The sequence below is a fragment of the Microcaecilia unicolor genome, chromosome 9, assembly GCF_901765095.1.
Source record: "Microcaecilia unicolor chromosome 9, aMicUni1.1, whole genome shotgun sequence".
Lineage (NCBI taxonomy): Eukaryota > Metazoa > Chordata > Amphibia > Gymnophiona > Siphonopidae > Microcaecilia > Microcaecilia unicolor.
This window is the reverse complement of record NC_044039.1, coordinates 174,438,404-174,466,086: the sequence shown is the minus strand read 5'-3', so window position 1 is coordinate 174,466,086 and position 27,683 is coordinate 174,438,404. Positions and strand designations below refer to the sequence as shown.

The window sequence follows — 27,683 nt, the reverse complement described above, 5'->3', positions numbered from 1 at the left end:
GTGATAAAGTTAACAAAACAAAGCCAGTCATCGTTCTGAATCAGACTGAACATGAATGGTGAGAAAAGTTATAACACAATTTGGAGGAACATTACTAATACAACACAGAGCGCTCTACAGTGCACTCTCATAACTCAGTTTATTCCTATACAATTCATCACAGACAACACACTAAGCAAAGCCAAACACCACAATCCGTAATATGCTTCAAGTGCATGAATGACAGCCGGTCTGATGGCCCAGTGGCAGGGCTACATGTTGCCATACAGCAAACCTGGCTTTGCTAACAATCAGCGTTCACAACACATGGGGTAGGAGAGAATTTCAGTCGTCGAGCAATATAGCCACAACTAGTGTCTAATTAAGGGGCTGGCTGCTAAGCTGCGATAAAACACCATACTTTGCTTTAGAATTTACCACAGGAGTTGCTAACCTGCAGTCAACTCAGTACCACAAGTTACTAGCTCCTGCCGTAGATGAATAATTCCGCCAGTGATCAACCTCGCAAGCTGTAATATTCCTTTCTCCCTGGAGCATCAGGCCATTAACATATAGCCCAGTGCCCAAGAGAGCCTTATTGAAGGGGCTGCTGGAAAGTTAATCGCTCTTACTCACACCACCCATGTCAAGTTTTCCACCCAACAAAGGCATCAACCTCATCCCTCAGAAACCAGACAAGCTGGTGTCAAGGGATTAATGACAGGAGTGATCCCTATTTGCTCCTGCCCTCTCTAGCACTGGATTCAGAACAGTACTGGTTTGTTCCTTATTTGGCGGCTACACTACTAGCAGTAGTATGGTGAGATTACCACAAAGGGTCAACCAACACAATTTTGAACCTGGTGCCAGAGAGGGTACAAAAGACTGCTTTTAGCCCCTAGACACCAGGGATCCTCCTCATAAGTCCTAGGGGTCTTCAGGGGGATGGATGATGACTTCAGAAAGTTGGGGTCTCAATGAGGATCCACGGGCAATTAGCTTTCCAATGATCCTTTTAAGAAAGCTTCCTAGAGCATCAGGCTGCCTATGTTAGGGGTGTGATACTCTTGATCTTCAATGTAAGCTGTTATTAGATTTGCATAATAATAATGTGCTTTGAATTGTACTAATGTGTATTATGGCAAAATAACACACAATTTTGGTCAATAATTGCAGGGTTCCAGAAAGAGCTCTGGTATGTGCAAACATTGAGGCACCCCTGCTAAACTGTATGTTTCAAGGAATTCTTAGGTGAACAGAAGCTGGCAAAACCTTTACATGGTAGAAACCTAAACACATCTTTCTGCAAATTTTAATACAAACTTACTATTTGATAGCAAGTTCTTATCGATTCACACAGTAACTATGGCAGATAAAGAAGTTGGATACACTTTCAGTCAGTACTTTGTAAAAGTTTCTTTTAGCAGAAAAATCAGCCACCAAACATTTCCTGTAACCAATCGAGTCTTTCTGCTCTTACTTTTGGGATTATTCCTATCTCCCCTCCTCACACACAATTTTTTTTGTTGCAGAGCTTTTCTTAAGTTCAGAAATCTTGGGTTTCTTTACATATTTTAGATTGTTTTGCTGAAATAGCCGTCCTCTTTTTAGGTTCAATTTCTTCACCGAATGCGGAAGATTAATTTCTAGAAAATGTTTGCTGGGTAAAGTGGTTTGTTAGTCCACTTTTTAAGGTAATAAACAGAAATAAAATAAAGAAAAGAAAGATGATACTTTTTTTCATTGGACTAACTTTTCTGTGTGCCCCAGTATGTCAACACTTATGTTATATTTTTGAGTAGCTTTCGAAGGTAACTTTTCTTCTTCAGATCAGAAATTATTTCTGAATTTCTGATCTGAAGCTAATCGAAAGCTAATCAAAAAATGGGTTACCTTCGAAAGCCACTAAAAAAAAAAAAAAAAAAAAAGATATCTATGTATTACCTTAAAATAACAACAACAACAACAACAACCATTTCTAAAGTGCTACTAGGGTTACGCAGCGCTATACAATTCAAACATAGAAGGACAGTCCCTGCTCAAAGAGCTTACAATCTAAAAGACAAGTGAACAATCTAGAGGACGAGTGAACAGTTAATCTGATAGGGTGGATAGATTGGGGTATTTTATATTTCTAGCGGTTAGGCGCCGAAGGCAGCATTGAAGAGGTGAGTTTTAAGCAGAGATTTGAAGATGGGTAGGGAGGGGGCATGGCGTATGGGTAAAGGAAGATTATTCCAGGCATAGGGTGAGGCAAGGCAGAATGAGCGGAGCCTGGAGTTGGCAGTAGTGGAGAAGGGTACTGAGAGAAGGGCTTTGTCCTGTGAGCGGAGGTTGCGGGCGGGAACATAGGGGGAGATGAGGGTGGAGAGGTAGTGAGGAGCCACAGACAGTGCATTTGTAGGTAAGGAGGAGGAGCTTGAATTGTATGCGATATCTGATCGGAAGCCAATGAAGTGATTTAAGGAGAGGGGTGATATGAGTATATCGGTTTTGGCGGAATATAAGACGTGCAGCAGCGTTCTGAACAGATTGAAGGGGGGATAGATGGCCGAGTGGGAGGCCGGTGAGGAGTAAGTTGCAGTAATCGAGGCGAGAGGTAATGAGAGCATGGACGAGAGTTCTGGTGGTATGCTCAGAGAGGAAAGGGCGAATTTTGCTGATATTGAGGAGGAAGAAGCGACAGGTCTTGGCAGTCTGTTGGATATGCGCAGAGAAGGAGAGGGAGGAGTCGAAGGTGACTCCGAGGTTGCGGGCAGATGGGACGGGGAGGATGAGGGTGTTATCAACAGAGATAGAGAGTGGAGGAAGAGGAGAAGTGGGTTTAGGAGGAAGGACAAGGAGCTCGGTCTTGATCAAAATAGGTGAATTCAACAAAATATTTAGGGGTCCTTTTACCAAGCTGCAGGAAAAGTTCGCCTTAGCATGCCCTTACATGCGTCTTTCTCATGTGCTAAAAGTCATTTTTCCCGCAGCTGGAGAATAGGTGATTTTCTATTTTCTTAATTAATGGTTATGCACTAATTAATGGTTTCTGCAGTTCCATCAGTGTTGACCAGAGTTTAATTTAAATTTTTGACCGACTGACCCCAACGCAGTTTTACGAAACACTGGCCACCGTGGGTCACGGTCCAGTTTTTGGTTCAGCTGGGAGAAAGAGTCTATACAGCTAAGCAGCTATGTATTTTAAGCTGATATTTGGCTATTCAATTAAAATTTCAAAGTTTTGCTGGGAGGTTTTTTTTGCCAATGATGAAGTCTTGCTTTACCAGCCGATAGCTGGAAGCTTCTTCCTACCTTTTCATCATTTTTAGGATTTTCATTGCTTACCTATCTATAAAGAATCTCTATTTGTTTTGTTATGTATGACCTAAATGTTCACTTCTAAACACAAAGAACTCAATCACCAATAAGTGAAAGCTATTTTCTAAATTATGTGGTTACAAAATACTGTGGTAGTAAACAGAATACATTATCTTCATACAGCCATCTCAATCACTCAGAGGAAGTAAAGTGCTTCGGAGGAAAAAGCCTCTGTATGTCTGCGGTTTGAGTTTAATCTTGCTGCATGACCCACAGAACCTCCATTGGCTAAAAAATCTCCAATGTTTATATTTCTTTGCTTTCCTCATTAATGTTAGTTTTCTAAATTTGTAATTTTTCCTTTAATATTCACAGGGTTATATAGCACATATCTTCTAAATCTGACAGGGTCCTGTTTCGCCCATCCAAGACATTAGGCTTTATCAAGGAAATCCATGTACTATACTTCCAAATTTGTTCTGTCGCAACGTTCTTAAAAATAGGTTCTAACCCTTCCGTCTTAAAACCCAACCCTTTCTTTGCTAAATGAATAAACCATCTCCTCACTTTCACAACCCAGCCCCACAAATTGATTTAATAACACTGAATCACTAGGTTGGAACCAGGATTCCATAATATACAGAATGCCAGGCTGTGAATCATACAGCAAGTCAAAAATCACTGGACCTTTAGATTGTACCAACGAGCATTAATTAAAAATACTTTTTAAAATATGGAATGTTTTAGGTTGCTGGTGCACCTCAGCTGCTCTTTAACACCATTAAATGTAACACGGTCAATTACATGAAGAACAGAGGGATCACATGGATGTTTCTGAATTGGATTGTGTTCACCAATAGCGGTCAAATACATATACTACAAAAATGAAAGCCCCGGGGGCCACATGCCCTACAGCTGGCCTACTCAGCAAATAATTACAACTACAATTAGATACAACAGAAACACCACATACACAGTGACAGGCAGCATAATGATTCACATTCAGTACTCCCTTTTGCTGCATGACACAAAACATCTGCTTTTAAATATTGGTGCCTCTTTGAGGTGCTTCCAGGCACAAGGAGATGACACAACAATGAACTGAACTCTCACATGCCACTAATAGCGGATAATGCAAACATAGTAACATAGTAGATGACGGCAGAAAAAGACCTGCACAGTCCATCTAGTCTGCCCACGATAAACTCATATGTGTATACCTTACCTTGATTTGTACCTGTCTTTTTCAGGGCACAGACCGTATAAGTCTGTCCAGCAGTATTTCCCGCCTCCCAACCACCAGTCCCGCCTCCCATCACCGGCTCTGGCACAGTCCCCGTATAAGTCTGCCCTCCCCTATCCTAGCCTCTCAACCACCAACCCCTCTTCCCCCCGCCACCCAATTTCAGCTAAGCTTCTGTGGATCCATTCCTTGCAGAGTTCTACTCTGGCGCACCACTGGCCATGAAGCAATAAGCAAGCATGCCAGCAACGCCCCCCCCCAAAAAATTGGCAGCTTTTAAATATAGAGGTACCTTCATAGGATGGATTTATTTTACTTTGTTTACTGGGCAGAAATTGCTGCCATCTGGAAGCAGAGTTTCAAATCACTGCAAGCTGAGGAGCTGAAAGGAGCCAGTGTGAAGATAATGCAACTGGGTTTCTGACAAATAAAAATAAGCAAGTGAAGAAAGGAATATGGAAACTAATTTTCAGACTAGATGGCTCATGGCTGACATGCGCATAGTTTTACTTTTGTCTGGAATTGGGTTAAGTTCATCAGAAGCAGAGGAAAAAAAATAACTATAAATAGCTCTTCATTTGCTACTCAGAAGGCAAATCAAAAATATAATTACTTCATTAATTTGAATTCAGGGAAGCTGCTGGCATTTGACAACCAAAACAGCTTGCTCTGGCTGATTAGGGATGGTGGTATTAGGTGCTCAGGACTGACTCAAAACTGAGATTCTCCTGATTGTTTATATCTTGTATCCAAAAAGGGCACTTTTCAAGATTTCATTGGCACTTCTGGAAATATTTCCGAGAGGAGAATGGTTTGGTTTTTGATGAAAGAAAGATCTTAAACATATTTAAGAAGAGACAGTGGTATTGGGGGGGGGGGGGGGGGGGGGGAGGGGAGTGGAAAGGTAAAGTTATCTGAAAAAGTTTTAACTTGTTTATTTAGAATTTCCTCATTCTGCCCAGCATGCAGTTCCATCTGCAACACCAGCATCAAACAGGTAGTGTTGCCTTCATGAGGCTAATCACCAAGATTTACTGGCCAGCCTTGCAAATATTTAAACTGAAAGACAGTAAATGTTGATATCGCTGAAAAAAATTCACGGCAGACATAAGCCTTTATTTAACGATCTTTTCTGTAGGGATAGGGTGAGAAAAAGTCCTCATTGACTAAGGTTCATAAAGTTTTGCTCTACAATTTTTTCACCACTGTACACAAAACAATCAGTTCCTAGGAGCTTTTTAAAAAATATATAGTTAATGAAGTGTATAGTCAATGATTTCATACATGTGTTTTGCTACCAATTCATCATTTAGTCGATTAATCTATAACATACCACCAAGTCAAATCACAATGCACTTCTAAGACTGGCCCATAAAATGAACTATAAAAGAATAGAGGTTCCAAAAACCATCCTTTGGTACCCTGGACGCTTAGGTTTTCAGGAACTCCACTATGAATATGCACAAGTACTTTATGCAAAAACTGGACTGGTACACTCCACGCCAACAAATACAATGTAGTCAGAAGGGCTTCTTTAAGACACCTCCTGTAAGTCAATTAGGATATAGAATCCACTAAATTAACAAAATGGGCGTGAAGTCATAAATCATTAGAAATGAAAACAAACCAAAATATATGACTCACTAGAAATTAGAGATATTATTCTAAAGGAAGGAAAAAGCCTCAAAGAGCTCCAAATCAAAAGATTTATAGAGCTTAGTTGATCTCACAGATCTACTCTTCATCATTGGCTTAAAAAAAAAAAAAAAAACCTTGCCGGTCCAATTCAGTCCAGGATTTCTTTTAGTTTTTTTTACAAAATTTTTCATTCAATTAATAGACCTCTATTGGTTAATTCATAAGTTTTCCCTTGTTCTTCAACACTAGTGCCAAATAGCTTCAAGCTTCAGTGTAATACACATCAATGCGTGTTCCAATTAGATCATTATTATGTTCAGTTTCAAAATAAACATTGCACAATGCATATAAGTCCCATGTTAATGTATTGAAAAGCAGTACTCATCTCTGCATGCGTAAACTGAACCATTCCTCAAGACCCAACGATGGCCAGCATTTTGCTTAGTTCCATCCCACTCAGCTGCTTCAGGGTCTGAAATATTGGGGCATCTTTCCCCCTGTCTGGCAAAAATTGGACTGGGAAGGTTTTCTAAGCCGATGATGAAGAGTAGATCCGTGAAATCACCTAAGCTCTATAAATCTTTTGATTTGGAGCTCTCTGAGGCCTTTTACTTCCTTTAGAATAATACCTCATTTCCAGTGAGTCATATTTTTAGATTAGTTGGTCAGGATATCCCAGAAAGGGTTCAGTAGTGGTGCAATAAGCTACCTTTAGAGACAAGGAAGGACGTTAACTAACATTTGCAAATTGAAGAAACCTTGGCTCTCCCCATGAGGTCAGGGGCATAGCCAGACACCCAATTTTGGGTGGGCCTGGGCCCAAGATGGGAGGGCAGAAATCCTCTGCCCTTCTCCACAAGTGATTTGGTCTCTCCCTCTCTCGCCTGCATGCCATATGGTCTCTCAAACATCCCCCCTCCCCTGCATGTCTTTTAAATAGCAGATTTTCACTGGCAGCGAGCAGCAACTAATACACACTGCTAATATTGGCCCCACAGCCTTCCCTCTGATGCAACTTCATGTTTTCGCATAGGTGGGAATATATCAGAGGGAAGGCTGTGGGGCCGGTGCAAACAGTATGTATCAGTTGTTGCTCACTGCAGGCAAAGATCTGCTATTTACAAGGTATGCAGGAGGATTTTTCGGGAGTTTTCGTCTGGTGGGGCTTGGGGATCCCTGCCAGCCACATCATAGGTGAGGTGCTACTGGGTGGGCTTGGGCCCACCAAGGCCCACCCTTAGCTACGCCACTGCATGAGGTACTGAAGTAAAAAGTTGAAATGCTCTCTTTCTGCCAGTTTTTGTCTTGTAGTTTAGTTTTTAAGTGTGGGTATGTTTTTGTTTGTTCTGCTATTTGTTTTATGTTTTTTTTGTACACCACCTTGAACAGAATTTTTATAGATTGGGAAAGCGGTTTTGAAAGGTTATGAATAAATAATATAGTTGCATAGAACTGAGACAGTATATATAAAATGTAATTTCATGCGTATTCATGAAGGCATTTTTCAAAAATACAACCAGCTGTGGGGTTACCACGATACATTTAGGAAGTGCAGCCTGGAGCACCTCCTATCAACTTTGGTTTCATCTGCTAGGTCATCAAGACCAAATAATCCTCTGAGGTCCCCCCCCCCCCCCATCATCCTATCCTCTGGTTTTAGTCAGCAACAAACTAACAGGTAAACACCTGCATCTAGGAATACGAAGACCCCATTAGTGATACTGTAATGACCACCTTCATTTAAAGCAACAGTTCAGGGAAACCACAATACCTAATCTCTGCTGAACTGTTGTGCTTTTGGGATAAAAGAAACTGTTAAAGTATAAACTGTTACTTAAGTTTTAAGCCCTCCACAGCATCCCTCATCCTCAGGGATCAATGCAGAAAGCCACTTGGCTTCTACAGCAAGACTAACAAAAATATATTCCCTGGCAATGCAGTAAACAAATGAAATATAAATTTAAAGCATATCAAACTTGTGCACTAATCAGGAGAAGCCTGCTGGACACATGCGCACAAAGGTTCTGCGTTAAGAGTGCCTTATTGTGCACATGTCCGAAGAAAACAAAAGTGCTAGCATATACCTACACGAGGCTAATATTTATGCGTAGAACAACAAGCGCACATGTATGTTAGTACTTTCATTTTGTTCGAACATGCACATATGAAGCTGCTGTTGCCTCCATACACAGCTATTACTTCCATTTTGTCTTTTAAAGTTACAGGTTTTTATTGTGTGCAGAAAAAAAAATGGCAGTAAATCCTCTCGACCAACCCTTCTACATTGCCATGAACCTGGCTGTGATTTTCTTGCATTGTGTGCACATTAGAAGTCCTTATTAACTTTTGTGCATTGTGGAGAATACCTAATTGCCGGAGAACGTGGTACGGGCGGTTAGCTTGACGGAGTTTAAAAAGGGGTTAGATAGATTCCTAAAGGACAAGTCCATAGACCGCTATTAAATGGACTTGGAAAAATTCCGCATTTTTAGGTATAACTTGTCTGGAATGTTTTTACGTTTGGGGAGCGTGCCAGGTGCCCTTGACCTGGATTGGCCACTGTCGGTGACAGGATGCTGGGCTAGATGGACCTTTGGTCTTTCCCAGTATGGCACTACTTATGTACTTATGTACTTATGTACACTACCATGCATTTTAACGTACTGTGCACTCATGTGTACCACTCAAGTTAACTCTAAAGCTAAACCTCCTTTTGCATGATGCACCCTTTAACCTGCATGTACATCTCAAGGTAGCTTTCTGCATTGGTTCCTCAGTCAGCCTCAGAAGCAAAACCCAGGCTGAAGATAGGAGTCTTCCACAGAGCAATGCAGCGTACTGAGGTCGCATCTGGGTAAACTGAACCACCATTTCTAGCCACTCAGAACTCAACACTGATTTGGACTGTGTTGCTAAGCTTTAAACAGGAGGTCACTTATAAATCGGTTTAAAAAAAAAAAGTAACACTTCAATGAATCAAAGAAAGCGGATTATGGTCTTGAGGTGATTCAAACAACCATAGTGAATATTCATGTGATTAATTTGCATTTATATCTGTCATGGATATAGTTTATGCTTAATTTGCACCTTTTGGTTATCTGGAAAGATCAGACCTTTCTCCAGAACTAAAGGACCTGAATTTTGCCATCACCGATCTAAGAATTAAAGCACAGAAATATGGGTCAGGAGAAATCCTTAGACTTAGGTTCAAGTCTTCCTTTCGATATCAACACTTTGTGAGACCTTGGGCAAGTCACTTTGGGACTTTTGTTTACTAAACTGCAGCACTTACCACAAATTTACTGCAAAAATTAACATATGGTAAGTGCAAAACCTTTATGATAAATGCAGAGGGCTTACCCTGAATCTGCCCTGCGTTTACTGAACAGGACAGTCAATTACCGCAGCACAGCATTGCCAGATAGCAGGGAGCACCTGCGTTATTACCAGGCACTGCGTGTAATGCTGTGTGAGCTAACTGCCAATAAACAAACAGAACAGGGCTACTGTAGCAGTGCATCCCCCCCCCCAAATCCACCCTGATCCCCTCCCCAACATCAAGACCCACCCTCCAGACTCCTACTCTTCCCCCCCTATAGCGCAGGGTCCCAGGTATCTGCGTCACCCTCCGCTGCTGGCCAGGTTGGCACTGTTACCCAAGATGGCAGCTCTGATACCTAGTGGTAGTCTTATGGTACTAGTGCTAGGGGGCATCCTTCCATTGCTATTGGTAGTCCTGACATCTAGTGCATGGTAATGACCTGTACACTAGCTGTCACAGCCAGCCACACCACTCCTGCCCATGCCATGACCATCTCCTGCCTTTCCCTACCTTAAGCAGCTAACATGGGATTTTCACCCTGAAAGGTGCCTCTTTAGCGCATGAGACATTAGCGCAAGCCCACGGTAATGTCTACTGTGCGGTAAAACCCACATTAGATGCTTAATGCAACTTATTAAAAGGGCCCATTTGTCTCTCTCAGCTGCTATTTATCTACAGGAAGAGGAATAACACCATTATTTTCCAGGGACCAGATACATGCTGCCAGCTGGCTCCATGAACATTTTTGAAGTGTTACACAGCAAACTGCCCTGGAATCCTGTCTGAAAGGAAAGATGTCAAATCCAAATTATCACACTATTAATTTTTTATATGGCACTCACCACAAGTTCTGTGAACATGGGATCCAGTTCTTCCACAGGGGGCACGGGTAGTGATGGCTCCATAATCTGAAGAGCGAAGCTGCTGTCATTTCGTAGTCTGTATGTGATCTCGGGATGGTCATTATTCCGGAAACAACAGAAGATGAAGGAAAGCCCCCGACTACTCCTCTTTCTTGGAGCCATGTTTAAAAAAAAGTCCTTGATCTTCCTTCTTGCTAGTAAACCCTACGGCAAAGAGACCAGCACATATTTAATTCCTTGAGCAAGTTTAGTAATTAAGTTAAAATGAAGATGCAAAATTCTACTAAAGTAGCTTATTAAAAAGATTACCAAACACATTCGGTTTAACTCAACCCTAGTACAATTAGCTAGATGTTTCGCTCTTCCATCGGCCAGAAGCTGCAGCTCCAAAGAGAAATAATATTCAGGTGTCACACAAAGTGCTACTAATTGGGTTATATGGATTAGTCATATTACTTTAGTTGTGAATAAATTAATTTTAAACACTCGTTGCTACCTTTCAGCTTGTTAGCTAGAATTAATTTTCAGTGCACTTTGGATACGTGGCACACAGTTCCATCTGAAAGGTCATAAAACTACAGCAAGTGGCAAATAACAGACATGTGAAAATTTAAACCACCATGCCATGTTTGCAGCTAAGGCAAGTATTACATTTCTGTTGGCATCCCACTGACTGAGCCAGATATGAATGGTTAACCTGGAAATGAAAACTCAAGAAAAGCCTATCTAGTTCCCGTACAAAAGTAGTTAAATTTGAAAAGAGGTCTACATACGTGACCCAAAAAATAAATAAATACAACTTTTGATAGGTTTTGCAAAAGATAGATTTAGGTAGCATAAGTGACGGTACAATAAGTATACATTTAAGCTGTAGCTTTGTGACTGGTAAAGGTGCATTTTGTAAAAGGAACATAGGTGCCAATATGCCTTTATAAACAGGTATCCAGAACCAGCTCCAACAGCGTGCTCAAGCCCGTACACACATTTTTAGTTGCTCCGAAGGTGGAAAATGTGTGCATGTACTCCATGCTCATAAACCCATATGTTTTAAACAGACACCTCAACTATGCCCTGGAAATGCCTATATGGAACCTTTTAGGCATATGTACTTATAGGTGCGTATTTGGTCATGCAATATGATTACACACATTCTCCTGCTTTTAAAACAGAAATGCTTTACAAAGGGGCCATTTTACAAAGGCATATAGACTCTACGCAAGTGCCAAAATGAGACTACCATCAGGCTACCATACCCCCCTGGCGGTAATTTCAGATTTGCTGCGTGCCTGTAACGCCCACATGATTTATTTCCTCCCACATGTGGCTTTTCTGGTGGTAATTGACAGTGCGCACTAACCGGTCACCGTGCGTGCCCTTACCACTAGATCAATGGGTTGCGTTAAGGGCTCTGGCCGGTTTTAGTTGCGCACTGGCTTCAGTTTTACCACATGCCTTTTTCCCAGCCCATTAAAAAAAAATCCCTTTTTTGCAGATGTGGTAATAACTGGCCTGGTACACGCCCAAAACACATGCCTTCACTACCGCAGGCCACTTTATCGCGGCTTAGTAAAAGGACCCCAAAATTACCCCCTAAACGATCATTTTCATATGTATTATTAATTCCAAATATAAGCAATAATTTATGGTATATTGTGGTACTTTCTAGGCTGTGCTTTTAGCACCCACAAGCTATAAACATATACATCCAAACAAGCGGTGTGCATAGGAACATCATCTGGTCCCTATCCATCCCGTGTCTATTCTTTAACATTCTCCCCCCTCAATCCCCATCATATTAGTACTGTCCCTCACCATCCCCAGAGTTTTAGTCCCCATCCCCAAGCCGCATTTAAGATTTGTAAATTCAAACAAAGAGAAACACCCTAATTCTGTATATGGTGCTTAAAACTGCATGCACATATATGGACACACACAATTTAATTATCAGCGCTAATTGGCATTAATATTTACATACAAAGTTTTAGGCAACAGGATTCGCATATAAATTTTACGCGCTGATCTGAAAATGGGGCATGGCCATGGGAGGGGTGTTCCTGGAATTTGCACGCAGTTTTATAGAATAAGGGAGATCGGCACCTAATTTAAGCATGAGAATTTACATCAGGTTTTATGTGGTCTAGATCCTTGTGCCCAGAATTAGGCATGGATGCCGGCACAAGATGTTATTTTATAAATGGCGCCCAACTCTGTTACAAATAAATGTGTGCAGACACTTACCCCCAAATTCTAAAAATAGCACTCAAAATTATGTGGGCAATTTATTTATTTGGATTTTGCTCACACCTTTTTTCAGTAGTAGCTCAAGGTGAGTTACATTCAGGTACACTGGGTATTTTTTGAACAAGCCAATTAGCACCAATAATTTGCAGCTAATGAACAATTGGTGGAGCTAACTGGCAACAATTTGCATTTACACACACATCTTGCTAGTCGGTATTCTATAAAAATGTGTGCATACTTTTTTTTCTTGAAAATTCAGTATAAGTTTCAAAGAGTAACAGTACGTAACATCAAAAAAGAAACCAAAATAACAAGCACTGGAATATCCCAGATTAACATCATAACAAAGGACCAATCTATCCCCCCATACTATATATATATATATATATATATATATATATATATATAAAACCTCTGGAAAGAAATGATGATAATCAATCAACACCTTGGGTGCTGAGCCCCCAAATCCCCCCAAAACCCACTCCCCACAACTGTACACCAGTACCATAGGGGTGAAGGGGAGCACCTGGGTCCGCCTGGCTGAAATGCACTGCACCCACTAAAACTGCTCCAGGGACCTGCATACTGCTGTCATGGAGCTGGGTATGACATTTGAGGCTGGCATAGAGGCTGGCAAAAAAATTATTTTTAATATTTTTGGGGGGTGGGAGGGGGTTGGTGACCACTGGGGGAGTAAGGGGAGGTGATCCCCTATTCTCTCCGGTGGTCATCTGCTCAATTGGGGCACTTTTTTGAGGCTTGGTCCTAAAAATAAATGGACCAAGTGAAGCCGGCGAAGTGCTCGTCAGAGCCAGCCTTCTTTTTTCCATTATCGGCCGAAGCCGGCCATCTCGTAACCATGCCCCCATCCCACCTTCCATACCCTGCCGAAACGCCCCCTTGAAGTTTGGCCGGCCCTGCGATGGAAAGCAATTGAAGCCGGCGAAAATCGGCTTTCGATTATACTGATTTCGCCGGCTTCAGGAGATGGCTGGCCATCTCCCGATTTGTGTCGGAAGATCGCCGGCCTTCTCGTCCGAAAATAAGCAGGATAGGTGTCAAAGAGGCCCAAAAGGGTTCTCAAGTTTGACAAAAATAGCGTCCAGTCACAGAATTCAGGTTGTCCACACCACAACGCTCCAAAGAAGCTTGCAAAATCATTAGGTATCTCCATTAAAGAAGTGAGGGTGATTCAGCAGAGCCATTTTTGCAAGATGCACTTTACCCCAAACAAAACGGTATGTTTCACAAATGCCAGGTGTCCCTTCGGGAGAGGGCGGGCTATGTCATATTTAGCGAACCTAGAAAGTCCGGGGCATCCAGCAAGCTCCCCACATTGTGGAAACATGCTTACCTAAGAATGAGTCATCGAGCAAGCCCAAAACATATGTCCAAGGGTAGCCACCGGGTTACCACACTTCAAACATGCTGCAGAGGATCTGAATTGAGCCCTGTATGCCCAATATGGTGAAAAATATATAACCTCATCACTAGTTTATATTGTTGTACCCACTGGAGAACATTTTTCACCAAAGAACGAAAAATATGAAGGCTGGTGAGCAAAACAGGGGCTGTGACCGGAATTATTACGTCCGCTGACCATCTCTGTGCCAAAACGGTCAAATTATGTGAAGGTAAGAGATCCGACAGGCATTTATGATGAAAGCACAGAGGAACTTACATAAGTACAAAAGTACTTGAAGTTGTGCTTCCAAACTAAGGCCTCCACCAACATGTGCTTCAGCTGTCAACACTGCACGTGGCAAGGTACAAAAGATAATGCTGTATATGTAAATAAGTGAACATGTCTCCAGCTTCCAGGTGATAATCAGAATGTAAGGAGGCATAAGAGCATGTAGTGCCATCTTCATCTACTAAATGAAATAAGTAACAAATACCCTTTTAGTGCCAAGAGCGGAAGCAAGTCACTAACATACCTGGTGTAAAATTCCCATTACCATGAAAAGTTTAAAAAGGGGACACTTCCCATGGTCTACCTAGAATTTTACATACCTATTTCCCAGTGACCCTCAAAGAGGAAAAAAACTGGATATTTTAAGAGAGGTACGAGCATGAAGCACAAAGCTAAAGTGAAAAGGTCTCTAGGGGCGAATACAATTAATGAGACATGCCTCAATACCCATTATTGATATGTCTCCTGTTACAGGCCATAGAAAAAAAGCGGATAGACAAGAGCCCCTAACCACTCTGGTCTCTAGGTAAATAGGCACATGCAATAGTCATTCTAGTTCATTTCCCATTCCATAAATAACAGTTAAGCAATTTGCCAGTGCTTTATCCCGAGTTGTCGTAATAACAAGTGGGAGCATTTGGCAGACATATAGCCAACGAGGCAACAGTATCATATTATATAAGGCCACCTTGCCCAGCAGAGAAAGTGGATATGCTTGCCAGGTGTGTAGTGTGCTCTCGGTGGAGGCAAATAAAGGCTGTAAATTGGAGGAAACTAAGTCGGAAAGGTTTCTGGGAATATTGACTCCTAAGTATTAAATACAGGCATCTGCCCACAGTAATGGAAACTCCCCTTCCCAAGTTGTGCACACTGTATCCTGAAGGGGCAGCACAATACATTTATAGAGGTTACGCTTGAAACCAGAGTAATACGAAAATTCATCGACAACACTAAGTAAGCTCTGCAGGGACTCTTGTAGATGAGACAAGGCGAGAAGAATATCATCTGCAAAAGCAAACACTCTGATCTCATGGCTACCAACAGAAATGCCAATAAATAATGGTAAAATTATGTATAATCATACCTGATAATTTTCATTCCATTAATCATAGCTGATCAATCCATAGACTGGTGGGTTGTGTCCATCTACCAGCAGGTGGAGATAGAGAGCAAACTTTTGCCTCCCTATATGTGGTCATGTGCTGCCGGAAACTCCTCAGTATGTCGATATCAAAGCTCCATCCGCAGGACTCAGCACTTAGAGAATTACACCCACGAAGGGACACTCTGCCCAGCTCACCACCGCCGAAACGGGGGAGGGGAATTAACCCAGCTCATCCCCACACAAGTGGGGGAGGGGAATCTGTCCAGCTCATCCCCGCGGAGCGGGGGAGGGACACCACACCCGCCGATGCGGGGGGATCTGGCTTATCCTGCAACCGCAACCGCGGGAGGAGCTGACTGACCCTAACACCGCCGAAGCGGGAGGGGTACAAAGCTGCCCTACAGCCGCACGAAGCGGGAGGGAGTGCCGGCAGAATTTTAAGTCTCAATCCAGCCCCGTAAAACGGAGGGGAGAGGAATGCAGCAGCTCACTGTAACACAAACTCGTCTTAACTCTTGAAGAATCCAAGTGAAAAAACTTGAACACAAAGTCTTTCTGAAGTAACTGAAGACTAAACTTGAACCTGAAATGCAACCAGAATAAAAACAGTACAGATATCTGGGAGGGGCTATGGATTGATCAGCTATGATTAATGGAAAGAAAATTATCAGGTATGATTATACATAATTTTACCTTCCATATCATCAAGCTGATCAATCCATAGACTGGTGGGATGTACCGAAGCAGTACTCACCCAGGGCGGGACATTGAAATCCCTGACCTCAACACTGAAGCTCCAAACCGGGCCTCCGCCCGTGCAGCCACAGTCAAACGGTAATGCTTGGAGAATGTATGAGCCGAAGCCCAAGTTGCCGCCTTGCATATCTCTTCCAAGGAGACGGATCCGGCCTCTGCCATCGAGGCCGCCTGAGCTCTCGTGGAGTGAGCCTTCAGCTGGATAGGCGGCACCTTCCCCGCGGCCACATAAGCCGCTGCAATGGCTTCCTTGACCCATCTTGCCACTGTAGGCTTAGCAGCCTGCAGACCCTTACGAGGACCTGCAAACAGGACAAACAGATGATCCGATTTCCGGAAATCATTGGTCACTTCCAAGTATCTGATGATGACTCGTCTCACATCCAGATATTTAAGAGCAGAGTACTCCTCTGGGTAGTCCTCCCTACGAAAGGAAGGGAGACAGAGCTGCTGATTCACATGGAAGCGAGAAACAATCTTGGGCAGGAAGGAAGGCACTGTGCGAATAGTCACTCCTGCCTCAGTGAACTGCAGAAAAGGCTCTCGACATGAGAGCGCCTGGAGCTCGGAAACTCTTCTGGCTGAAGTGATAGCCACCAAAAAGACTGCTTTCAACGGCAGGTCTTTCAGAGATGCCCTCGACAAGGGTTCAAAAGGTGGCTTCTGCAATGCTCTTAGTACCAGGTTGAGATTCCACGCAGGCACCACTGAGTGCAGAGGAGGGCGCAGGTGATTAACTCCCTTGAGAAAGCGCACCACATCTGGCTGCGAAGCCAGGGAAGCACCCTTCAGGCGGCCCCTGAAGCAAGCCAGAGCCACTACCTGGACTTTAAGGGAACTGAGCGACAGGCCTTTCTCCAGACCTTCTTGCAGGAACGCCAACACTGAAGAAATTGGAGCAGTGAAGGGAGAAAGTGAGCCTGCTTCACACCACGCTGCAAAGATACGCCAAACCCTGGCGTAAGCAGTAGAAGTAGAGCGCTTCCTCGCTCTCAGCATAGTGGCGATGACCTTGTCTGAGAAGCCCTTCTTCCTCAGACGCTGCCGCTCAATAGCCAGGCTGTAAGACCAAAGGGAGAGGGATCCTCCATCACCACGGGACCCTGATGTAACAGGCCCTGCTCCACTGGCAGCCGCAGAGGATCGTCGACTGAGAGCCTGATCAAGTCCGCATACCAGGGACGCCTGGGCCAATCCAGACCCACCAGGATTACCCTGCCGGGATGCTTTGCCACCCGGTCTAGCACCCTGCCCAACATGGGCCAGGGCGGGAACACATAGAGAAGCTCTTGTGTCGGCCACTGTTGGAGAAGAGCATCTACTCCCAGGGATCGAGGGTCCCGTCCTCTGCTGAAAAAGCGCGGCACTTGGCAACTGGCCGATGACGCCATCAGATCTAGGCTCGGCTGGCCCCAGCGCTTCGTGATGTCCAAGAACGCCTGAGCAGATAGCTGCCACTCTCCGGGCTCCAAGGTATGGCGACTGAGAAAGTCCGCCTTGACATTCATGACTCCGGCAATGTGGGCCGCTGAAAGCTGCTCCAGGTTCGCTTCCGCCCACTGGCAAAGATTCATAGCCTCCTTGGCTAGAGGGGCGCTCTTGGTACCTCCATGGCGGTTGACATAGGCCACAGCCGTGGCATTGTCCGACAGGACCCGTACAGGCTTCAACACCAGTACCGGGATGAACTCCAAAAGCGCCAACCGAATGGCTCTGAGTTCCAGGAGGTTGATAGACCACTTTGCCTCTGCAGGAGACCAGAGCCCCTGCGCTGTCCTTCCCAAGCAGTGGGCTCCCCAGCCCGACAACGAGGCGTCCGTCGTGACGACAATCCACTCTGGGGTCAACAGAGGCATTCCCGCAGACAACTTGTCTGTCTGCATCCACCAGCTCAGCGCCTTGCGCACTGCTGGGTCCAAGGGAAGGCGCACAGCATAATCCTCCGACATCGGAGTCCAGCGCTGCAGCAAAGAGTGTTGAAGTGGTCTCATATGAGCCCTGGCCCAGGGCACAACTTCCATCGTGGCCGTCATAGAGCCCAACAGCTGCACATAGTCCCAAGCCCGAAGGGGAGAGGCTACTAGGAACTGGTCCACCTGAGCCTGAAGTTTGACAATCCGATTGTCTGGCAGGAACACTCTGCCCACTTGGGTGTCGAATCGAACTCCCAGGTACTCCAGGGACTGAGTCGGGCACAGCTGGCTTTTCTCCCAGTTGATGATCCATCCCAGGGAGCTCAAAAGAGCAACTACCCAGTCCACAGCTTTGCCGCACTCTGCATAAGAGGGGGCTCGGATCAACCAGTCGTCCAGATAAGGATGGACTTGTACCCCTTCCTTTCGTAGGAAGGCCGCGATGACCACCATTACTTTGGAAAAGGTCCGCGGAGCAGTAGCCAACCCGAAAGGGAGGGCTCTGAACTGGAAGTGTCGTCCCAGGACTGCAAAACGCAGAAAGCGTTGATGAGGAGGCCAGATGGGAATATGCAGGTACGCTTCCTTGATGTCCAAGGATGCCAGGAACTCTCCTGCCTTCACTGCCGCTATAACAGAGCGGAGAGTCTCCATGCGAAAGTGCCGCACTTTCAAGGCCCGATTGACCCCTTTGAGATCGAGGATAGGCCGGACAGAACCTCCTTTCTTTGGTACCACAAAGTAAATGGAGTAACGTCCCTTGCCAAGCTGACTTTCTGGCACCGGAACGACCGCGCCCAGGCGGATCAGATTGTCCAAGGTCTGCTGCACTGCCACAGCTTTGACTGGAGACTTGCAGGGAGAGAGTACAAACCCGTCTTTTAAGGGTCGGCAGAACTCTAGTTTGTAGCCGTCTCTGATGACTTCCAGCACCCACGCGTCTGAAGTTATTGTGGTACACTCGCCCAGAAACGAGGACAGCCGTCCTCCAATCTGCACTGGGGCGTGGACCAAGACCCCGTCATTGGGTACGAGACCCTGGGGGAGGACCGGAGGGAGCACCTCCGGGACGGCGGTCTCTGCGAAAGGAATGCTGCTTGGGGGAGAAATTCCTCTTGAAGGAAGAGGGGGCAGAGGAACCCGACTTGCCCGGGCGGTACCGACAGGCTTCCTGCAACCATCCTCTGGAGGTACCGGGACGAGTACTAGCCCGAGCCCTGACCTCTGGTAATTTCTTGCCCTTAGACGTGCCGAGATCGGTCACGATTTTGTCCAGCTCGACCCCAAAGAGCAGCTTGCCTTTAAAAGGCAACCTAGCCAGGCGGGATTTAGAGGCGTGGTCAGCAGACCAATGTTTCAGCCAAAGCCACCGCCGCGCAGAGATTGTCTGAGCCATGCCTTTCGCTGAGGCCCTCAAGACATCATACAGCAAGTCTGCCAAATAGGCTAAGCCCGATTCCAGGGCCGGCCAATCAGCCCTCAAGGAATGATCCGAGGGGGAAGCCCGCTGCACCATAGTCAGGCACGCCCTGGCCACATAGGAGCCGCAAACTGAGGCCTGCAAACTTAAAGCAGCCGCCTCAAAGGACGACCTTAAGGCCGCCTCCAATCTTCTGTCTTGGGCGTCCTTTAGGGCCGTGCCACCTTCCACCGGCAACGCCGTTTTCTTAGTCACCGCAGTGATTAAAGAATCCACGGTAGGCCACAGATAGGCCTCACGTTCACTCACAGCCAAAGGATAGAGGCGGGACATAGCCCTAGCCACTTTAAGGCTCGCTTCTGGGACATCCCATTGAGCCGAAATTAAGGTGTGCATGGCATCATGCACGTGGAAGGTTCTAGGCGGGCGCTTCGTCCCCAGCATAATGGCAGAGCCAACAGGGGCTGAGGGAGAGACGTCCTCCGGAGAGGAAATCTTCAAAGTGTCCATGGCCTGTAACAACAGGTTGGGCAAATCCTCTGGGCTAAAAAGCCGCGCTGCAGAGGGGTCATCCGCTCCATCCGAGCGGGGATCCGTCTCCTCCAAGGAATCCGCAAAGGACCGTTGGGAGACCTCAGACACGCTGCCCTCATCTACATCGGAGGAGACAAATTCCTCCAAGGCCTGGGAATCAACCCGAGGACGTTTACCTCTGGGAACCTCAACCTCTTTACCAGACGAGGGAGCAGGGGCAGCGTTGTGCATGAGGAAGGCCTGATGCAGCCGCAAAACAAACTCGGGGGAGAAACCCCCCAGACTGTGCACTTCCGCAGCCTGGGCAACAGCCCTAGACGCACCCTCAACCGGCGCTCGCAATAGCGGGGGAGAGACATGCTGCGCATCCAAAATGGCGTCCGGCGCGAAACTCCGCGAAGGAGCCGTGCAGGAAGAACGGCTCTTAACTTTAGCCGCTTCTGTGCCGTCGCCCAAATTAAGGGCGTTCATGGCATTAATGTCTCCAACCTCAAGGGCGGCCCAAGAAGAAGCCGTCCGAGCCACGTGGCCGGCCAAGATGGCGGAGGCGAGGAGCGGGGGATGGGCGTTTATGGCGGGAAAAACCGCCACGCCGGAGGAAGGACCGGGACATTCATCGGTCACGAAACTGTCACCCAACAAGGGCGAATCAGGCTTTAAGACCCCCGCATCCCCTCTAGAAGCGCTCAAGCGACCCGGGGAGCGACCCTTTGCGCCCTCGCCTTCCGACGCCATATGCCACGAGGAGAAGAATCGGGGAACCCCCAGCCCGCTATAAAAAGGTAAAAATTACCTGCTGTCCGCTCCGAGTTGTAACGACCTGGTGTCCCAGTGAGTAGCTGCAATAGACGCTTAAATAAACGTCGAAATAAACGCCTTTAAGGACGTTCAAAATTTTTTTTTTTTTTTTTTAACGGAGCCAGCGGGAGGGGGGAGAAAAGGAGGGACCTGGCACCACCAGGTTTGCACTTGCTCAAAAGAGCCCTCAACCCCAGGCACTCAACAAAACCTAAAAATTAGGCTTGGAGGCCTAGCCAGAGCTGCTGCTGTGTGTGACCACCACCTGCTGAGATAGAGAACATACTGAGGAGTTTCCGGCAGCACATGACCACATATAGGGAGGCAAAAGTTTGCTCTCTATCTCCACCTGCTGGTAGATGGACACAACCCACCAGTCTATGGATTGATCAGCTTGATGATATGGAAGCTCCCCTTGCATTGTGCATAAGAAAGGTTCTAAATATAACTAAAAAAGAAGAGGGGGATAAGGAGCATCCCTGTGTAGTGCCACGCTCTATGGGAAATAAATAAGATTTAATGCCAATTACAAGCAACGCAGCTGAGGAACTCGAATATAAAGTTCAAAGAGCCTGGAGGTACCAGCCCTCCATGCCCACATGTTCAGGAGTATGAAACAAATATGTCCAATCCACTTGGTCAAAAGCTTTTTCAACATCAAGACTCACTAACATAGAAGGTGTACTAACATAGAAGGTGTACAAGTGGATTAGGCTTGAGCAATTGCCAACAGGACTTTCCTGTTTGGGCCTCACAAATTAAAGTTGGGAGAAAAACAGCAAGACGGTCCGCCAGGAAATGAGCAAAGAGTTTAAGATCAACATTTAAGAGAGAGATATAGGTCGGTAAGAAAATGGTTGGTCCCCCAGTTTGTCTCGTTTAGGGAAAAAAGTAATTAAAGCTTCATTAGGTGCCCATCTACTGCTATATTATAGTAAGCTAAAAACAGGGCCAGCAAGTTCAGATTTGAACAGTTTGTAGAATTCATGATTATATCTGTCTGACCTGGGGCAGTATTATTTTTAGTGGCACAAAGCGCTTTCTAAAGTTCCTTGGCTAATATAGGGGGGCATTCAATGCCACCTTGGCCTCTGATGATGATTGAGGAATACTTGAGTGTACTAAGTAGTCCACAACAAAAATCGGTAAAATATTGTATAAAAATATCCGCGACTGCCAAAGAATTATGGTGAAAGGTACCCTGTAAGTGCTGAAGGCGACGGATGTAACAATATCCCTACCAGGTTTTCATGATCTGTGCTAATAATTTGCCTGACTGATTTCCATACCTGTAGAACTGAAATTTCCTAAATAGAAGCATTTGTTTTGTACACTCATGTATAAGGGCATTAAGAGCCACCTGAATAGCCGTAAAGAGATCTTTCAATGGGGGAGTGGGAGTTTGAGCATAGACACGTTTTGCTGCTGCAAGCTTCCAAATGAACAATTCCCTGGGCAATTCTACGAGTACGATACATGACATAGAAAATCATGTCACCCCCTTAAATCCACTTTAGCAGTTTCCCCAGAAAAGGCCTGAGGAATCCATGTGGATAGCATTAAAATGCACATAATCATCCCATTTCTGGCGCAAATATTGTTGAAAATGTGATCGTTACAAAGACAGGCCAGAATTCGCCAAGATGTACCATTTCTACAACTCTTGCCCAACTCCAAGTCAATCCAGAGCATGGCATGATCAGTCACTATGGTGGAGCCAACATCGGTAAGATGTTACAAGCGTCAAGTATTCACCCCTCCTAATGCATTGCATAAGTATATACCTCGGTTGTGATGAAGCACTACACCCCGGGAACCGGTTCAGCGATCCACAAGTGGGTCCATCACTCAAGATTAAAGGCATCAACAAATCTGTAAGCCCTACTTGAACCAGTCTTTTGAAGAATGCATGTTCATATTGATTGGGGCATATACCACTAAGAGATGAAACCTAGTGCTGGGCAAGGTGACCTTTAACAACAGATAGCGACCATATTCATCATTTAACACAGGATCAATGGTACACATTAAAGATTTATGAATAAGTACCGCCATCCCAGCCTTATGTAGGGGGGAGGTTGAGTAATAAACTCCACCCACCCAGCCCCGAGCAAGTTTCTTATGCTCAGAGTTACTTAACTTGGTCTCCTGCAGATATGCTAAATATCCAGATACCACTGAATTTGTTCTAGTATGACAAGATCCCAGGGTATCCAGCCTTCACCCCCAGACACCAACATCCCATAAACACTGACCCAACAGTACTGAGTGACCATCCAGGAGGGAAAAAAAATTAGCATGTAAAATATGCAAAAAAAGTTATAGAATTCAGCCTATTATTCCCGTCCTACCCCACCCCCGATTCCCAATTAGCCAAAATACCCAGGAGCGCACATATATTTTTAAGTGCAGATCCGAAAAGGGGGCATGGCCATGGGAGAGGCATGGGAGGGTCAGGGTTGTAACTACAATTTGTACATAGTGTTACAGAATACGGCAAATCCACACCTAATTTAGGTACAAGGATTTACACCAGGTTTCAGCTAGTGTAAACTCTCGCACCTGGAGCTAAGCATTATTCTATAAACAGTTCCCAACTCGAAACACTGTTTACAGAATAACGCTTAGTGTTCATTTTTCTCGGCCCCATTTACTGAATTTAGCCCATAATGGAAGAAAACAAAATCACAAAGAATTGTTTTTTTATTCAGTCCATTATTATGTACAGAAAGGTATTTTATTTTTATTTTATTTCCATTTTGCTCACACCTTTTTCAGTAGTAGCTCAAGGTGAGTTACATTCAGGTACGCTGGATATTTCTCTGTCCCAGGAGGACTCACAATCTTGGTTTGTACCTGAGGCAATGGAGGGTTAAGTGCATTTCTGTCAGGTATGCTGAATATTCATTTCATCTGATATCCACCAATGATGAACTATACTATATGGCTTACAGTTAAACATTCACAATAGCATTTGAATGTGTTGCCACATGTTCATCTAATATTTTTAACCATAAACATTTCCTGATAAGATGCTGCACAAAAAATTCAATAATTTGAATGAGGTAAAGTTTAAATATGCACAGCTACATTCCAATCGCTCGTCAGCATATCAGCTCAATGTCACAGTCTGTGTCCCATAATAATTCTCCTGTCCAGATGCTCATCCTTCCTCTCAGACTTACAGTTTCTGCCTCGTTAACCTCTTCAAAGTAAGCCAGACTGTTCAGTAATGTAAACCATCATCTCCTTATTTGGTAAACCTAAATTAGAAGTCCCTGGCACACAAATCTGCAATGCACGGAAGGGCTTTTTAAATTTTATTTCTTTTCATCCATTTATCAGAGAAATATAGGGCCATATGGGATTCACTTGGTAAAATATTAAACCACTTCTGCTGAGCTCTCTTGATTCAAACAGCTGCAGCCCTCCCATTTATTGTTATTGCATAGGTTACATATATCAAGAGAGCCTTAATTTGATGGGTGGAGGGAGAAATCTCTCAGAAAATAAAAGTCAGACTTATGTTTAGCTTTGCCCCATCTACCTTGATTATTTTATAACTTTTCAAAAAGATCCAAATCACTTTAAAGTGCCTCTAAGTTCTTCCACTTAAAACTGTGCACACAGTACAAAGGGGCATTTTATTGCAGAATATTTCTCTCTTCAGCCCTGCTTGTGCTTCATCATTTTTTTTTAGGTCAAACAACAAAAAAAACCTGCTCCAAATTTATGAAAATATTACAGTGTGTTGGGGGGGGGGGGGGGAGGAGAGTGTAGAAAAGAGGTTAGAGCAATGATTCACAGATCTGTCCTGGGGAAACCACAACCAGTCAGGTTTTCAGGATACTCATAATGAATATTCATGAGATAGATCTGCATACCAAGTTGGCAGTGCAAGTAAAGAAAATCAATCTCATGAATATTCATTGTGTTTATCTTGAAAAACTGACTGGCTGGGGTTCCCCCAGGGCAGATTTGGGAATCACTGGGTTAAAGCAATGGGCTGTAAACAAAGGTTCATACCCTGATATTCCTTGTAACCTAAGCAAGCGGCTTTCTTTCCAGTTATCTCAGGTACATATTCAGACTGTAAGCTCTTTGGGGTGGGGACATATACATGTAAAAATGTGCAAAGCTCTAGCATAAATTGAAAAGGGTTGCCTAAAAACAAATATAAAATAATGCAAAACTGTAGGTTTTTGTTGTTGTTGTTATTATTGGAGTAAAAGTTTGGTGCATCTAATCCTAACTGCCTGTGGAGTGGTACCATGTTAAACTAGCAAAACCAATTTTAATCTTGCTGACAGTGCAATTCAGTGTTATGTTTGAAAGGTTAATTTAAACAATTTTTAGGGGAGGAGATCACGTGATGTGCTGAGGAGAGCGGAGGCAGGAAAGCTCACCTCTTAGGCCGAATCCCCCATCCCGCCGACAAAATAGCAGCCTAGCACTCCTTCGAGCCAACATTCGCTGAGGTAGGGGTCGCGCAAGTGAATGGACCCTTTTATTACGCGATTGGAATCAAAAATGCCTCCGAAATCGACAAAAAAAGAAGCGGAGAGGCCCCACGCCGCAGACTCCAAAATGGCGATGAGCCCGCAGCCTGAGGCGCCAACCTCGATGTTCTCTCCGCCACAGCTGCAACAAATTACCGACGCAGTTAAGCAAGCCCTGGAACCGCAATTACAACAGCTCTCTGGGCAAATGAAAGCGGTGGAAAGCTTGCTGGCTGACACGACCCGACGAACCGGAGAATTAGAACAGAGAGTATCATCTGCTGAGGATGAACAGGCGGGCATGACAACGGAGCTTGAAGATCTAAGACAAACGGTGAAAAAACAATCGCAACAACTTGATGATCTAGAAAATAGATCGAGAAGGGGAAACCTTCGAATTATAGGAATACCAGAAACAGTTTCAGATCGTTCCCTGCCCTCTGTATTAGAAAAATGGCTCCAAACGGAATTTGCCTTGTCTGATAGTATTGGCGCGCTTTGCCTTGAACGAGCACACCGCGTGGGCCGCAAGATAGACAGTAACCAGAGACCTAGAATGGTAATGATAAAAATACATAACTTTATCCACAAAGCAGAAATCCTTAGAGGAGCACGAGAGAAACGCAATACACTGGCTTTTGAGGGGTCGCCAATTAAAATCTTTCAAGATTACTCTCCTGCGTTGCAAGAGCGACGGCGAGCTTATGGACCTGTTTGCCAAACACTGGTGGATGCTAATCAAAAATTTATGTTAATATACCCTGCCACACTGCGAATCAATTTCCAAGGTACATGGCGAACATTCTTAACCCCGAAAGATGCACAAGACTGGCTGGCAGCGAATCTCAATGTCAAAGAAAATAAGATTTCCTTTACATGAAACATGGCGCCAGGCAGATCTGGAGAATGCAACTGTAAAACAAGAAAGCGATCCTGAAAATAAGGAGGTACTGGGCAAGACTGGAACATTCAAAGTAAGGGGGGGGGGAGGGAAAGCCTCACATTATTGATCCCCATATTTTTCACATTAGATAGGAGGAAGGGTAAATAGTGATGCAAGGGAAAGGGAATGGGAAGAGACAAGGGGGGTGGGTAAGGGAGGGTATAAAGGCAAGAGATAGATACTGGAGAACCAAGCAAATCAACCAGGAGGGTAGACCACAAACAAAGTCCAAATTGAGTAAGCTTTATAGGAAGTCATACATTACAGAACAAGGTGTATTTGCAACCCTGGGTGGGGCTGGGCACCCGGGGACGGTTATAGGTAGACAGAAACAGCAAATGAACACATATAGAATAACCCCACATTAAGACCACAAGATTTGCCTCATGGAACGTGGGGGGGATCTCTACACCAGTAAAGCGGGCAAAAATACTTATGTGCTTAAAGAGACACAAAGTAGATATAGGATGCCTGCAGGAGACAAAACTCACCATGGAGGAACACAATAAATTAAAGAGACAATGGGTGGGCGAGGTCCATGCAGCATCCTCCGGGGATCGTAAAGGGGGGGTAGCAGTAGTGATCCGTAAAGGGATTGCCTCAAGATCAGAACTAATAAGAGCAGACCCAAACGGACGCTATGTCTTGGTTCGCCTTTGGATCCATCAGAGGGAGCTCCTGATTCTAGGGGTGTATGGCCCCAATGTATATGATGCAAAGTTCTATACCAGCCTTGTGCAACTTTGTCTCCCATATAAATCCATACAGCTGCTGGTGATGGGAGATTTCAACTTAGTGGTGGATCCTAAAGCAGATTGTTCGAACCCCAGGGCGGCTTCTAGGGGGGGACCTAGGGCCCATGCGCTCTCATTTTTTCAACGGTCTCTAGGCCTAATAGACACATGGCGCTGCTTACACCCTGAGGAGCATGATTACACCCACTTATCAAGAGCACACGGGACTTATTCCAGACTAGACTACATATTTATCTCCCAACCGGCGTTTTCCTGGGTGCTAGCATCGGAGATAGGCCCAGAAGAGGTCTCGGACCACTCCCTAGTGTGGGTTGACATTGAAGTGCCATTATTTTACCAGCAGACACGTAACTGGCGTTTCCCAAATTACCTAGCAAAGAACAGTGAATTCCAAGACTTTCTTAAAAAAAAATGGTCAGATTACCTTTATAACAATAGTGGCCACATAGATCAACCAGAACTACTCTGGAGTGCAGCTAAGGCTGTCCTTCGAGGCGAGATCATTGCCTTTGTTCATGCCAAAAATAAGAAGCAATCCATAGCAATAACACGATTAGAGCAGAGTCTACGGAAAGCTAAGTCCCAATTTATTAAACGCCCGACCGAAGAGACTAAAGAACAATTGCGAGCAATTCAAGTAACACTGAATGCTTTATTACAGGAGAGGGGACAGAGATT

At 44.8% G+C, this 27,683-nt stretch overlaps 1 protein-coding gene across 4 annotated transcripts in view; it reads right to left on the bottom strand.

Annotated features, from left to right (window-relative positions):
• The window catches only part of DAAM1 (dishevelled associated activator of morphogenesis 1), a 348,912-nt gene that overhangs the window by 190,791 nt on the left and 130,438 nt on the right, over positions 1-27,683 (bottom strand). For all 4 annotated transcript variants that reach the window (XM_030214350.1, XM_030214349.1, XM_030214346.1 and 1 more), the window contains exon 2: positions 10,328-10,552. In XM_030214350.1, coding sequence (XP_030070210.1) covers positions 10,328-10,510 — 183 coding nt within the window. In that variant the 5' untranslated portion in view covers positions 10,511-10,552. The remainder of the gene's footprint in view (positions 1-10,327; positions 10,553-27,683) is intronic.